The following is a 12799-nucleotide window of genomic DNA, read 5'->3' as shown; positions in this document are numbered from 1 at the left end:
CTAAGACATGCCCACCGCCGGAGCGGTGGCCTGGCATTCCGGTGTCCTCGCCAGGAAGGCGACAGCGCAAGGTCCTATCCTCACATTACACAAATACATGTTTTAAAGTTTAAAATAGTTTTAAGAAAATTTAAAAAAGCTGTGGCCTACCCCCACGCATTTATAAAGAACAAACAGTTGTCAGTGTGTAATAAGGTAGCATAAGTTGGGATTACTCCATTTCAGAGGCAAGATAGCCAAGGTGCAATGGGATGCCAGCGGTCTAATTCTGTATGAAGAGTACAGCATTTTTTTTATTTTATTTTTTAAAGTGGAATAGTCACACCTCACTGCTATGGTGCAGTTGAGAACCGGAAATCATTTTCATAGTCTAAAGAAAGGATGGGGAACCTGCGGCCCTCCAGCTGTTGCAAAACTACAACTGTTTAGGCATGATGGGAATAGTAGTTTTCCAACAGCTGGAGGGTTTGGTGCATTATTAATAATAGCTGATAAAGCAGGAGGTAGGGAACCTTGGCTCTCCAGCTGTTGCAAAACTACAACTCCCATCATGCCTGGACAGCCAAAGCTTTAGCTTTGTCTGTCCGGGCATGATGGGGGCTGTAGTTTTGCAACAGCTGGAGAGCCAGGGTTCCCAATCCCTGTGATATAGCGCATAAAAACATCCGTATACACAGGTTTTAGGATAAACACAGCTTGCTACAATAGATGGTAGTGCTGACAACGTAGACCCATGTGCGCAGCTACAAAACCTGTAATTGTATTCGTATCGTACGCACTTCATTTAAGGGACTAATAGTTGCGTATGAAAGTGTGTTTTAAAGGGCCGGTATATCTCAAGAGCACGGCTTATAAAAAGTAAAGCATAGAAGACAAGATTCTATTATTATTGTGCAAAATACACTGATAAATATTCCTGGAGGTTCTCACAAGCAGAGACATAGCACTGATCGGTGAGAAGAAACAGATTTTTGGATTTCCTGTCTGCAATCCCATCAAAGAACACCACCGTCAGCCTCTCCCCAGCATGAAATGTCAGCTTCCAAACAATAGATTGCCTATAGATTGCATACATTTACCCGGCCAATGGAGATTAGATAGACGTTACAATTTGTGTTCCTTTAAAGAGCCATTTGCACACCTTACATAGCAGGACGGGTCCACTGCTGGTATCTCAGGGGTTAAGGACATTATCTATAACAATGCCATCCAGTGACATGATGAGTGTTGCTTGGTAGGGAAGGGAAGCAAGCTCTCTGCAGAGCCGCAGACAACACATCTCCAGCTCAGCTCTGCAGAAATGGCCAATCATGTCTGAATCTTTCCTCCTTCATAACAAATAATTCACCGCCCTGGACTAGTTATCCTGAGAAATATAAACGCATCTCTTCATCTCTAACCTCTAATTCACATTTCTTTCATCCGAGCAAGAAAAAAAAAAAAAAAAGATTCCTCAGAGTCTTGAGGAAAGGTCATGCGCCTTGTGCGGTGTGGATATTAGATATTATTAGACAGGGTTCCCTCATCTGCTTCCAAACTATGTAAGACCGGTAGAGCAGCACCTGCTACATAGCGGGTACAGCAAAATAATAATAATAAAAAGAGCAACATTCCCTGATAACCACAGGGCTACTAAGCCACACACATATGTCCATGGGATATACCGTATAAGCATAAAGTTCTGGGCTGGTATAAAAAAACAATGTGTATTTACAAAATAGACTGACAATAAAAGATAAAAAACAACAACAAACATCTGTCAGAGCTCACAATCCACAACACAAGATGTGCAGCTGCTAAGGGTCTCAGGTCAGACCAGGTTCACACTTCTATCTCCCAAGAAGTCTATGCGGTGCATAGTGTGCGCCAAGTCATCAGGATAGAGAATACACACAGATAGGCAATACAATGGCTGCTGTCTGCAAATGCCTAAAAAAAAAAAAAAAACGTGCAATGGAAAGCGTACTCACAGTGCGGAGGAATTGTATCTCATCCTCCACTTCGCCCCCTTCAGCCATGGCTCTTGAGGAGTCAGCTCTGCTAAGACTATGCTTGCCTCCACTGAGGGCTCAGCGTGCTGTGCAGCTCTTCTCCTAGCAATATTAGCATACAGCTAATCCACAGCCATATAGGGAGCAGCAGAGCTACCGTGTACTAACTCTACTGCACTGCAGACTGTCAACCCCTTCACTGCCAGCAGCACAACCACACACTCCCAGACAGCAGCACGCTGATCATATATCCCAGGCTGCCTATATATAAGCAGGGATCAATTTACTCAGCTATACGATGCATATGTAGGTTTCGTGCTGGACGCCACCATTGCACGTATTAATAAATGTTTACGCATGATTATTTCTTGGACTAATTTGCTACCACCCTGGCAACTCCATTTTACCATTTCTAGATTATTTAATCTATAATAATTTACGGTCTCGGATTGATTCCTGTTATACCACCGACCCAAATGCAACATAGCGGTATATGCCGAGACTCGTAGGGAACATGTTTGCAAGTTGCAAAGGTGCCTGCATAATCATTATGTTCCGCTCTGCAGAGCTGTGATGCACTGCGATATGCTGTAATATATATATTTTTTTTAATACTGATTTGCCATTGGGTTGGCTCTTAGAATACATCTAATCGATGCTCTGAATGCGGGTCACATCTGAATGCAAAGCTCCGGCCATGGCTAGCTCCTTTCCTAATGAGATCTATGACAGCCTTTCTAGGACTACAGGGTATATAGATAGAGACTGCTGAGCTCAGGACTAAAATCAATCAGTCGAGTATCGGGAGATAAAATGTTTGCGGCTGCAGATTTTCTGTATCCCTACGTATGGTCTAGTCTTACTTATTGTTACACGATAGCTAAGGAATCCAAAGTCCACCCATTGATGTAACGCAGGACACATTGAAGTGAAATCCTTCAGTGATTGAGAGAATTATTAGGAAAACATATCAGACATGACTGAAATAAGTAATTGGCATTCTGGCAATGATAATGCAATGCGAATGTATTTGTCATGGCGTCTCAGTTGTGTATTATGGAATCCCCTGTATAAGCAGGGGGCCGGAAAGGTGCAACAAAACTGCAACGCGAGAACTGGCTATATGTTATTAATGGTAGCCATCCTGGGCACGATATTTGACAATAAGGCCTTTTTCATGCTGCTGATTTATTGCAGTCATAACTTCATGTTTTGTATTTGCTTTGTTCAAGGATGCACGATAAACAAAAGGAAATGTGCAACCACCATAGTATGCAAAAAAAGAAAATTGAAATTTACTTATACTTAAAAATCTCCAGTCTTCCTGTATTTATCAGCTGCTTTATGTCCTGCAGGAAGTGGTGTATTTTTTTTTTTTGCTCTCTGCTCACATCTCTGTCCGAAACAGGAACTGCCCAGAGCTTTCCTATAGAAAACCTGTACTGCTATGGACAGTTCCTGTCTCGGACAGGGGTGGCAGCAAAGAGAACTGTGTCAGACTGTAAAGAAAACAACATTTCCTGCAGGACATACAGCAGCTGATAAGTACTGGGAGACTGGACTTTTTTTTATAGAAATAAATTACAAATCTATATAACTTTCTGAAACCAGCTGATTTTAATTTTTTTTTTTTTTTTGCTGAATAACCCCTTTAAATAAGCAAGTCTCTATTCTGCTTTATGTAAGCTACAATTAAAGGGGTTTTCCAGGCAAATAGAAAACTTTGTTTACTGGTTTGCAATTTAAAAATATCAAACCCTCGCTCCCCCGCCGCTCCCGCTCAAGTATTTTGCCCCTGGACAATTTATGATGACATCTTGCAGCTCTGTGATTGGCTGAGAGGGCAGCGGGATGTCAGCAGAGGCTGGCAAAATAGAAGTGCAGCTAGGACTGGAAGATCTGACAGTGGGAGAAGCATGGGGGAGGTAACTAACCCTTTTAACATGGTTAGAATATGAACACGTTTTTGCATCTGTTTTACCACTAGAGATGATTGAACAGCGAAAAATCTTAGGTTCTATCGAACTCGAACCTTGACGAACCTTCCGCATTTGATTCCCGATGCCTTCCCGGTCCGTGGAGAAGGAGGAGACAGTCCGGGTACCGCCTGGAATTCCGTGATTCAGCCTAGAGACAGCCCGGGTACCGCCTGGAATTCCGGGATTCAGCCTAGAGACAGCCCGGGTACTGCCTGGAATTCTGGGATTCAGCCTAGAGACAGCCCGGGTACAACCTCGAATTGTGGGAATCAGCCTAGAGAAAACCCGCGTACAGCCTAGAATTCCGATATTCAGCCTAGAGACAGCCCGGGTACCGCCTGGAATTCAGCCTAGGTAATAAGCTGTATCCTGGAATTCCAGGCGGTACCCGGCTGTCTCCTCCTTCTCCACGGACCGGGAAGACATCGGGAATCAAATGCGGAAGGTTCGGCAAGGCTCGAGTTCGATAGAACCTAAGATTTTCCGCTGTTCGATCATCTCTAGTTACCACCACAAGTCCCAGCCTGACTACATTTTTTACGACCTAATTCTAAAGTTGTCAGTTCTAGTTATCACATCCACAGCAAAGCTGATAAGGATACAGATGTAAACATGTGGCAACGTGAAAAAACTGTAACATGTCATTTTTGCATGTACATCACCACCATTATTTAGTTGCAAACGGAGCAAAGTGTTGTGTGCAAAACCTGTCAAAAAGTACCAGGAAAGTTAGTCCCAACAAGAAAATAGTAAACGTTCAAAATGTTCAGAGGTAAGTGTTAACCAAACCTTATAAAATAGTAAATTACACTTAATACTTTGGATATGTATTAAATAACCAAATTGGGCATCTATTATGACTGCCTCGTATAATGCACACATTACACTGTATGGTTAAATACAAATTACTACATCTACATTGCCATTTAGTGGACACATTTGGTACTATGGATGCAATAGGTAAAGGCATTGTTTCTGTCTTTCCTGTATTTGTAACCACTAATAAACCAATAAGAGTCACAGTAATGGTATCAAACATTATCCTATCTGTGAAAGAAGAGATTGAATGGGTATTTTATAGTGATGAGCGAATACTGTTCGATCCAATAGATATTCGATCGAATAGTAAGGTATTCGATCTATCGAATAGTTTGCCGAATATTCAATAAATATTTGATAAGCGTTCAAATCCCCCAGCTTCCTACAGAGTCTGGGAAAACATAGAAGCTGTATCCATGTTTTCCTGGACTCTTTAGGTCTGCATCCAACTTTTTCTGCCACTGATTCAAATGCCAAATGATCTCCCCAGAGTAGTTCAATGATATTCAAGTCAGGAGACTGAGATGGCCACTCCAGAACCTTCACTTTGTTCTGCTGTAGCCAATGCTCAAGTTACACTCATCTCTAGAGGTTCCAGATACCATAGCTGGGCTATGTACCTAGTTCCCACAAATCTAAAGCCATCGAAAGTCATATATCATTATCTTCAGTTACTCAGGTGAGACATAAGATCAAGGATATTACGCCAATATTGAACGCTACACTCTTATGTGCAGAACCATACCCACTGCATGCGACATCAGGGGCACTTTTATGAACCCAACTGGACTGTTCTAAAAGGTTAGGAGGATAGGAAAGAACAGGGAGGGGGGGGGGAGGGGTCCGAAGTCTGTACCCCCTAGCTATCTCCATATGGGAATCTGCGGACACAGCGTGGCTCTATTCATTCCTATGAAGCCACAAAAAGACAAATACATCGGGAGAGCACTGTACTCTGCTCTTTCCATCGACTCCATAGGAACGAAAAGAGCCGCAGGTCACGCACCTTACCCAATATTAGACTTCGGGTGATATAGGGAAGGGGGATCATTTAGAATATTGTTTTGTTACCCGGATAACCCCTTTAAGCTTTTTTGTTTTCCCCTCCCTGCTTTCTAACAACAAATGTTTCCATCTACACAGCTGCTTAAAGGGATTGTCATCACTGGGTATGAAGCGGACAAACTGTTCCTTTACTAGTTGATGCTGATTGACAAAATTATCACAAGGGTTGGGCGAATTTACAGTACTAGTGAAGCCAAGCGATTTGCTAGGCTCAGCGGTCAGCTTGTCAGCCCTCTGCCTTTAAACTGCATGCTTCTCCTCTATGGATGCCTGGAAAAGCTGTATCCAGCTTTTCCAGGGTTTTGTGCTCCACCATACCCAGTTACTGCATCAGCAAAACGGTCACAATGAAGAAATTACCAATTAATATACGAAATCTATACAGAAGGAAAACAATACTTATTGCAGTATCCATTTCCTTTATTGATCAGATGCTGTCTGCAGGGCACAATCACCACTGAGTATGGAAAGATTTTTGCACACTAAAGCCCTATTACATGAAACGATTATCAGCCATTAACAGCCATTACGGCCTTGTGAAATAGAAAGCAACAATCAGCCGACATGAACGATTTCGGCTGATCTTTGGTCTTCCAACATGTTGACAGACAAATGACTAATATAGCAGCGATCTGCTGTCATCGCTCCGCGGTATAGGAGCGGCGGCAGCAGACTGCCGCTATCTGCTATGGGCTGCCCGAACGATCAGCGATCACCTGGGCAGCCCCCCCGTATTCATCAGCTTGCTGCCGAGGCGTGTAATATCGGCGGCAACGAGGAGCGCTGGCAGCTGTGTAATAGGGGCTTAAAGGGGTTGTTCAGCGGATATCTTTTTCTCTCAAATTAATTGGTGTCAGAAAGTTATCTAGATTTGTATTTTACCTCTATTAAAAAATCTCAAGTCTTCCTGTACTAATCAGCTGCTATATGTAGTGCAGGAAGTGCTCTCTGCTGACATCTCTGGCCGAGACAAGAACTGTCCAGAGCAGGAGGTTATCTATGAGGATTCAAAGAAAACCGAGACAGAGTTCCTGCCTCAGCCAGAGATGTCAGCAGAGAGCAGTGTGTCAGACTGAAAATACAACATTTCCTGAAGGACATACAGCAGCTGATAAGTATGGGAAGACTTGAGTTTTATTAATAGAAGTAAATTACAAATCTATATAAGTTTCTGACACAAGTTGAAAAAGATTTTCGCTGGACGACTCTTTTAAGGGTGCCTTTACATGTACCGTATCGCTGCGAGTTTCTCGCACATAAATCCACAGTGGTACTGATTGCTATAAAGTCAATGTATGTGTATTCTCACTGCGTGTTTGGTGCGATTTTTACATGCGAGTTTTGATTTGCACATGATTTTCAAGGAGTGTTTAACACCACAAAAACGCAGCTACTTCCGTGCGAGTTTTGTGCAATAAATCTGCAGCGATACGTTATGTGTGAAGGCACCCTAAGGCAGATTTCCTGATCTGCAACATTTCGGGAGCCAACACCTCCTTACTCCATCCAGTACACCAGTTATACCCCCAATTTTAGACTCATTTATCCTAAAGGAATAAAATGGTCTTGCATGGTGGGGATTCAATTCGGTGGTCTGTGCACAGAACTCTTCCTGCACCTGTAATAACGGGTGTTTGGTAATATGTCGTGGGTACAATTAATGTCTATTCCATGTGAATCAATCATTCCTGTTTATAACCGGATCTCTCTCTAGTGTTAGCGTGGACATAAAATTCACAGCAAAGTATTTGTGGCAAATAACTCCTCCTAACTATTCAACAGCTGTGTGATGGCTTAAATCCTTGGTAGTTACACTATGATCATCTATGTATTACTTCTGTCATTTTACGCTATTAAACTTAAGACTATTTGTGTATTAAATGTTTTCTTGGTCTCGGTTGTGTAGGGTGTTTGCATCGGCACATAAGAAATGGTAGGCCTCTAAGATACCTTATGGAGTCAGGTTTTATTGACTGAGAAGTCTCAATTTGTAAGTAACAGGAGTACAAAATAATCTTGGAACCATGTCTGCAACCATCAATTAACCACTTCATGACCCAGCCCAAAATGACCTACATGATTTATTTTGCACCACAATCTCTAATTTTTATTTGCACCGTATTTGTGTAGATGGGACGTTTTGATCACTTTTTATAAATTTTGTTCCCCAGCTACACAATGTAACAGAAAATCAGCAATCCTGGTACTTTTTGGCTATTTTTTGTTTATGCTGTTTATTGTGCAGGAACAATTTTGTTATTTTTAAATAGATCGGACAATTACGCATGCTACAATACATTATATTTTAAATCATTTTCACATGTTTTAATTGGATAATGGGAAGGGGGGGGGGTGATGTTAACTTTTATTGGGGGAGGGGCTTTGGCATATTTTTTTTTAAAAATGTATTTTATTTTTACACTTTTTAAGTCCCTCTAGGGGAGTATTACTTGCAGTCAATAGATTGCAAATACGGTTCAATGCTATGCCATTGCAGATGGTGAGTCACTCAGGGTATTGGGGGATCCAACCAGGCCTCCTGTGACATCATGCCCTGCCCCCAGTCTGCATCATTAGCCTGCGCTCAGCAAACACACACAATGAGAAGCAGAAGTATGGAATCTGTTGTCTCCTAAGGTGGGAGCGCAGAGGGAGCAGGAGACAACATGGATTGGCACCGAGGCGGTTTTCTTCACTTCCTAGATGTCAATCAGCTACCAGTGTGGAAGAACCGTACAGGTATGGTAATACATTGTATAGACACATCTATATAACTTTTAATGTACTTTTAATAATAAAAAAAAAAGTTTTCTTATCTGGAGTTCCCCTTTAAACAGGGATGCTGGGCTAACCATGCTTGGCTTTCATCTTCTATGCTGTCCCTGGCTATTTTTAACAGGTCCACCTATGGTTAATGTCTGTAATTGTTTCTCTGTAGAACCTCAGCAGTTTTGATCAGATACTGGACCTTCTGTATATCTGACCCTTGGCTTGAACTTTTGTTTAACCCTTTGTCTGCTGATTTTTGCATTACAGTGACCTCCTGGCTATCTGACCCTTGGACTGTCCCCGCTGCCAGTTGATTCTGCTGATATGTGACCTTCTGGTTATTGGACCCTTGGGCTGTACTCGGTTATCTTCTGCTTGTTGATCCTGATACTACATGACCTCCAAGTACTGACATGACCTCCAAGTACTGACTCGTCTTCTGCTCATCCTTCGGTTTTGTTCTTGTCTCCCTGTCACTTTCAATGAGAGACGTCTGAATATCATCTAAACCTTTAACATTTTACTTACAATGGAGGTCAAACATTTCAGTTGGGTCCTGCCAAGGTTAGATTCATTACTGTTGTGTGCTACTTGACCACGTCTGTCTTCTGTCCAGTATTGTGCTTTATACCCGTCTGACCTTTACCCGTTCTTGCCGACTGATCATGTCCTGCTCTCAAACTCTGCCAACCCCGACCATATATTGTACCCCAACTAATCTCCTGTCAGACTGTCCCTGTGGCCTAAGGGTGGCTCTGTTCATCATAGGAGCCGGGACTAAGCAAGTATTATTTTAAATGTTTCTTCTGTTGCAAGGCAGGGGAGGGCTTTTTAACTATATGAGTACAAAGAGGGTATTGTTACTATATAGTGAGCATGGCAGAGGGGATTATTACTGTTCGGAGGAGCCAAATGGTCATTATTCCTATATGGGGCAGCATATGAGCTCTATAACTATATGGGAAGTACAGCATGGAGCATTGTTACTATATCAGGGGTACAGAGGGCTTCATTCATGTAAGGAGCCATAGGGGGCTTTATTACTATATGAGGGGCAGGGGACATTACTAGTATATGGAGTCACATGGGACATTACTACTATGTGGCACAGGGGGGCATAATTACTATACAGGGCTCAAGTGGCAGTATTCTATATGGCAGCACAGGGAATAGTATTACTATATTTAAGCATGGGACATTTTTCTAATATATAGGGGCATAGAGGCATTATTACTATATGAGAACAAGAACACTAGTACTATAGAAGAGCACAGGGAGCATGATTACTATGTGGAGGCACAGGAGCATTACTACTATATGGAGGCACATGGGCATTATTACTATATGAGAGCACAGGGATATTATTGCTATATGAGGAAACTGGGGGCATTTTATGGGGGCACAGGGAGCATTGTTACTACAGGGGTAACAGAGGGCATCCTTAATGAGTGGGGCTATTGTTGGGCATTGTTAGAGAGTGGGGTTTCATTACTAGTGAGGAGGGTATGGTTATCATATTTTACACTAATTGTGCGACCATACTCATACCTGCAGTTAGTGTCTGGTTGCCGAGGGCCCTCACGGGAGAGACGGATATAAACAGTTTTTGGCCATTCCTCCGAGTCCCACAGCCTTTGTATGATGTGATTGAGCACCTAACCCATTGCCACTCTATTCAAATGGAGGCCAGAGGGCCCTGTTCTGACAGTATTGTTTTGGGGAAATCTCTTGTAACTCCTGTAGGGCCTTCCTTCTAGCTAACTCCAGCCTCAGTTAGTAACAATTTTTTAATTTAGATCTTTGTATTTGAAGTCCCCATAATAACAACCACTTAATTGTAATATGCTGCCTCCTCTACTTGGCTTAGTCGATTTTTGCATTTCCCTCCAGATAGCACACATGTTCACTTCCCTCATTATAGACAGCCCGGGACACTATGATACATGGCAGTGACTTTCTACCAGCATTCACCTTAACAGCCTTAAAGGGGTTATCCAGCATTAAAAACCTGGCCACTTTCTTACAGAGACAGCACCACTTTTGTCTCCAGTTCAGGTGTGCTTTGTAATTAAGCTCCATTCACTTCAATAGTACTGAGTGGCTAAACCTGCACCCAAACTGGAGACAAGAGTTTTGCTGTCTCTGTTAGAAAGTGGCTATGTTTTTCTGACAGTGGACAACCCCTTCAAGTGAAGCCCAGCCAGATGCTCTGTAAGATGTAGTAGCGGTGAGCCTATCTGTTCTGTCATTTACAATGGCTGACTGATCTCAGCCCTGCCAGAAAAGTGTGGGGAGCAAAGTATTTAACATATCACACATAGCATGTATGAGCAGGCTGTGATAAGAGTCACATTATATCCCACCATTATAATGTCAGGAGGTGTTTGGGATACGTGAATGTGATGGAGTGACAGTCGGGCAACAGTTTTGTGATATACAGATGATAAAGTGACTGCCCTCTGCATGGGTAATGTCAATGTAATAGGGTGTACAAAGTGTTACATAGTGTTTCTGCTCTCTGTATATGTAACGCTGTAATAAGGTTGATCTGAAAATATTCTGTTGTACGTGGATAAATTTCTGCTTTGGTGACTATATTTCTCATAACCAAGAATGCGCCATTCAAAATAACACAGCTGTAGGCCGTTTGCAATTTTAAGTGTTTTTTATGAGGCCCTTACTAAACTTTTAGGCAAAAAAATAATATATTTATAGTTATAGTGTGAGTTTTACTTAAGTCTTTAAAATGCCTTAGCTATGGCACCTACACAGGTTTGTGCAATGTGCATAGTGCACGGTGTACATCAATTTACCACTTATGTAGCCTTGATATTTGCATGCTATTAATGTGTCCTCTACAAACTAAAGTGACATCACCAAGGAAACAAAATGTGAATCCGCCTGCCAAGACAGCTAAAACTAAGTTCAAACCATCTGGTAAAACCATCTGATAAATAAATATATTCTGTGGTCTAATATTATGGTGTGCTGCTCCTTTAATGGGTCCTTGGTAGGATGATGATGATGATGCATAATAATTCTTTTGGCTTAGGTTGCCTCATCACAAGCAGTCCCTGTAGTTTGACAGGGATCACCGATCATTTTCCTTACAGTGGCCTCTGCAGGGGCAGTGGAGAATTACACGGTTGCCATTCACATAAATTGCTGTGCAAGTAATAGAACATAGGGGGAGATTGATCAAATATGGTGTAAAGTGAAACAGGCCCAGTTGCTCCTAGCAACCAATCAGATTCCACTTTTCATTTTCCGGTGAGTCGGTGAGGAATGAAAGGAGGAATCTGATTGGTTTCTAGGGGCAACTAAGCCAGTTTCACTTTACACCATCTCCCCCATAGTCTTTGAAGGCTTTAAAAAGCCTTGTCAGTTCAGGTTATGATTAGGGATAAGTGAACAGTAAAATGTTCGCGTTCGAGTAGAACCTCGAACAGTAGTGGTGTTTGGTTCGAGGTTCGACTCAAACTCAAACCCCATTTAAGTCAATAGGAGATGTTCGGGTTAATTTTGACACCTATACAGGCAAGGGGAAGCTGGAACTACCATCCAGAAGAGTAAAGTGGATACATGGAACAACTTAGTGAACAAAATTTGGCTCTAAGAATATCAGAAAAAAAAAATAAGAGGGTAAAATACTTCATTCCTCTCAATGGAAAACGGAGGTAGCTGAGTTGAGAGAGTGACATAGCAGAGTTGAGGTACCATAGTTGAGGCGGCAATGACGTAGCACAGTTGAGGTAGTAATGTATTTACATAACAGAGTGGAGGTAGTAAGGTAGTGGTTTAGCAGAGTTGAGGCAGCAGTGACGTAGCACAGTTGAGCACCAACTTACATCCACCAATTGTTTCAACCTTACAGCCTTGGCGCAGGAATAGGGACTCTTGTTGCTAATAAAAGCACTACTTTATTGCACACTCCGATAAAATGTACAGTACAAAAGAGTGATGCATTTCAGCGAAGATCTGGCGTCTTCATTAAGCTCATAAAAACTTCAGCTGTTTTCCACATCCTTATATATATCTATTAAAAGGTTTTAGCTAAAAACTGGCATAAGACCACAATCAAAATCTGGCATGGATCAAACAGTATTCATAAAATTGCTAAAAATCAACAAACATACTCAATGTTCCTATTTTACAGCTGGTCAGACCTTCCCAAGT

General features: G+C 42.1%; 1 protein-coding gene across 6 annotated transcripts in view; it reads right to left on the bottom strand.

The window, feature by feature from the left end:
- Positions 1 to 12799, bottom strand: part of RYR3 (ryanodine receptor 3) — a 474528-nt gene that overhangs the window by 406817 nt on the left and 54912 nt on the right. The window contains exon 1 of one of the 6 annotated variants that reach the window (XM_069950606.1): positions 1971 to 2048. The exons of the other annotated variants lie outside the window; for them this stretch is intronic. Coding sequence (XP_069806707.1) covers positions 1971 to 2018 — 48 coding nt within the window. The 5' untranslated portion in view covers positions 2019 to 2048. Of the gene's footprint in view, positions 1 to 1970; positions 2049 to 12799 lie in introns of those variants that run through there. 6 annotated transcript variants of the gene reach the window in all.

The sequence above is a fragment of the Dendropsophus ebraccatus genome, chromosome 13 (assembly GCF_027789765.1).
Source record: "Dendropsophus ebraccatus isolate aDenEbr1 chromosome 13, aDenEbr1.pat, whole genome shotgun sequence".
NCBI lineage: Eukaryota > Metazoa > Chordata > Amphibia > Anura > Hylidae > Dendropsophus > Dendropsophus ebraccatus.
The sequence above is the reverse complement of the archived record's forward strand: the minus strand, read 5'-3'. Positions and strand labels throughout refer to the sequence as shown.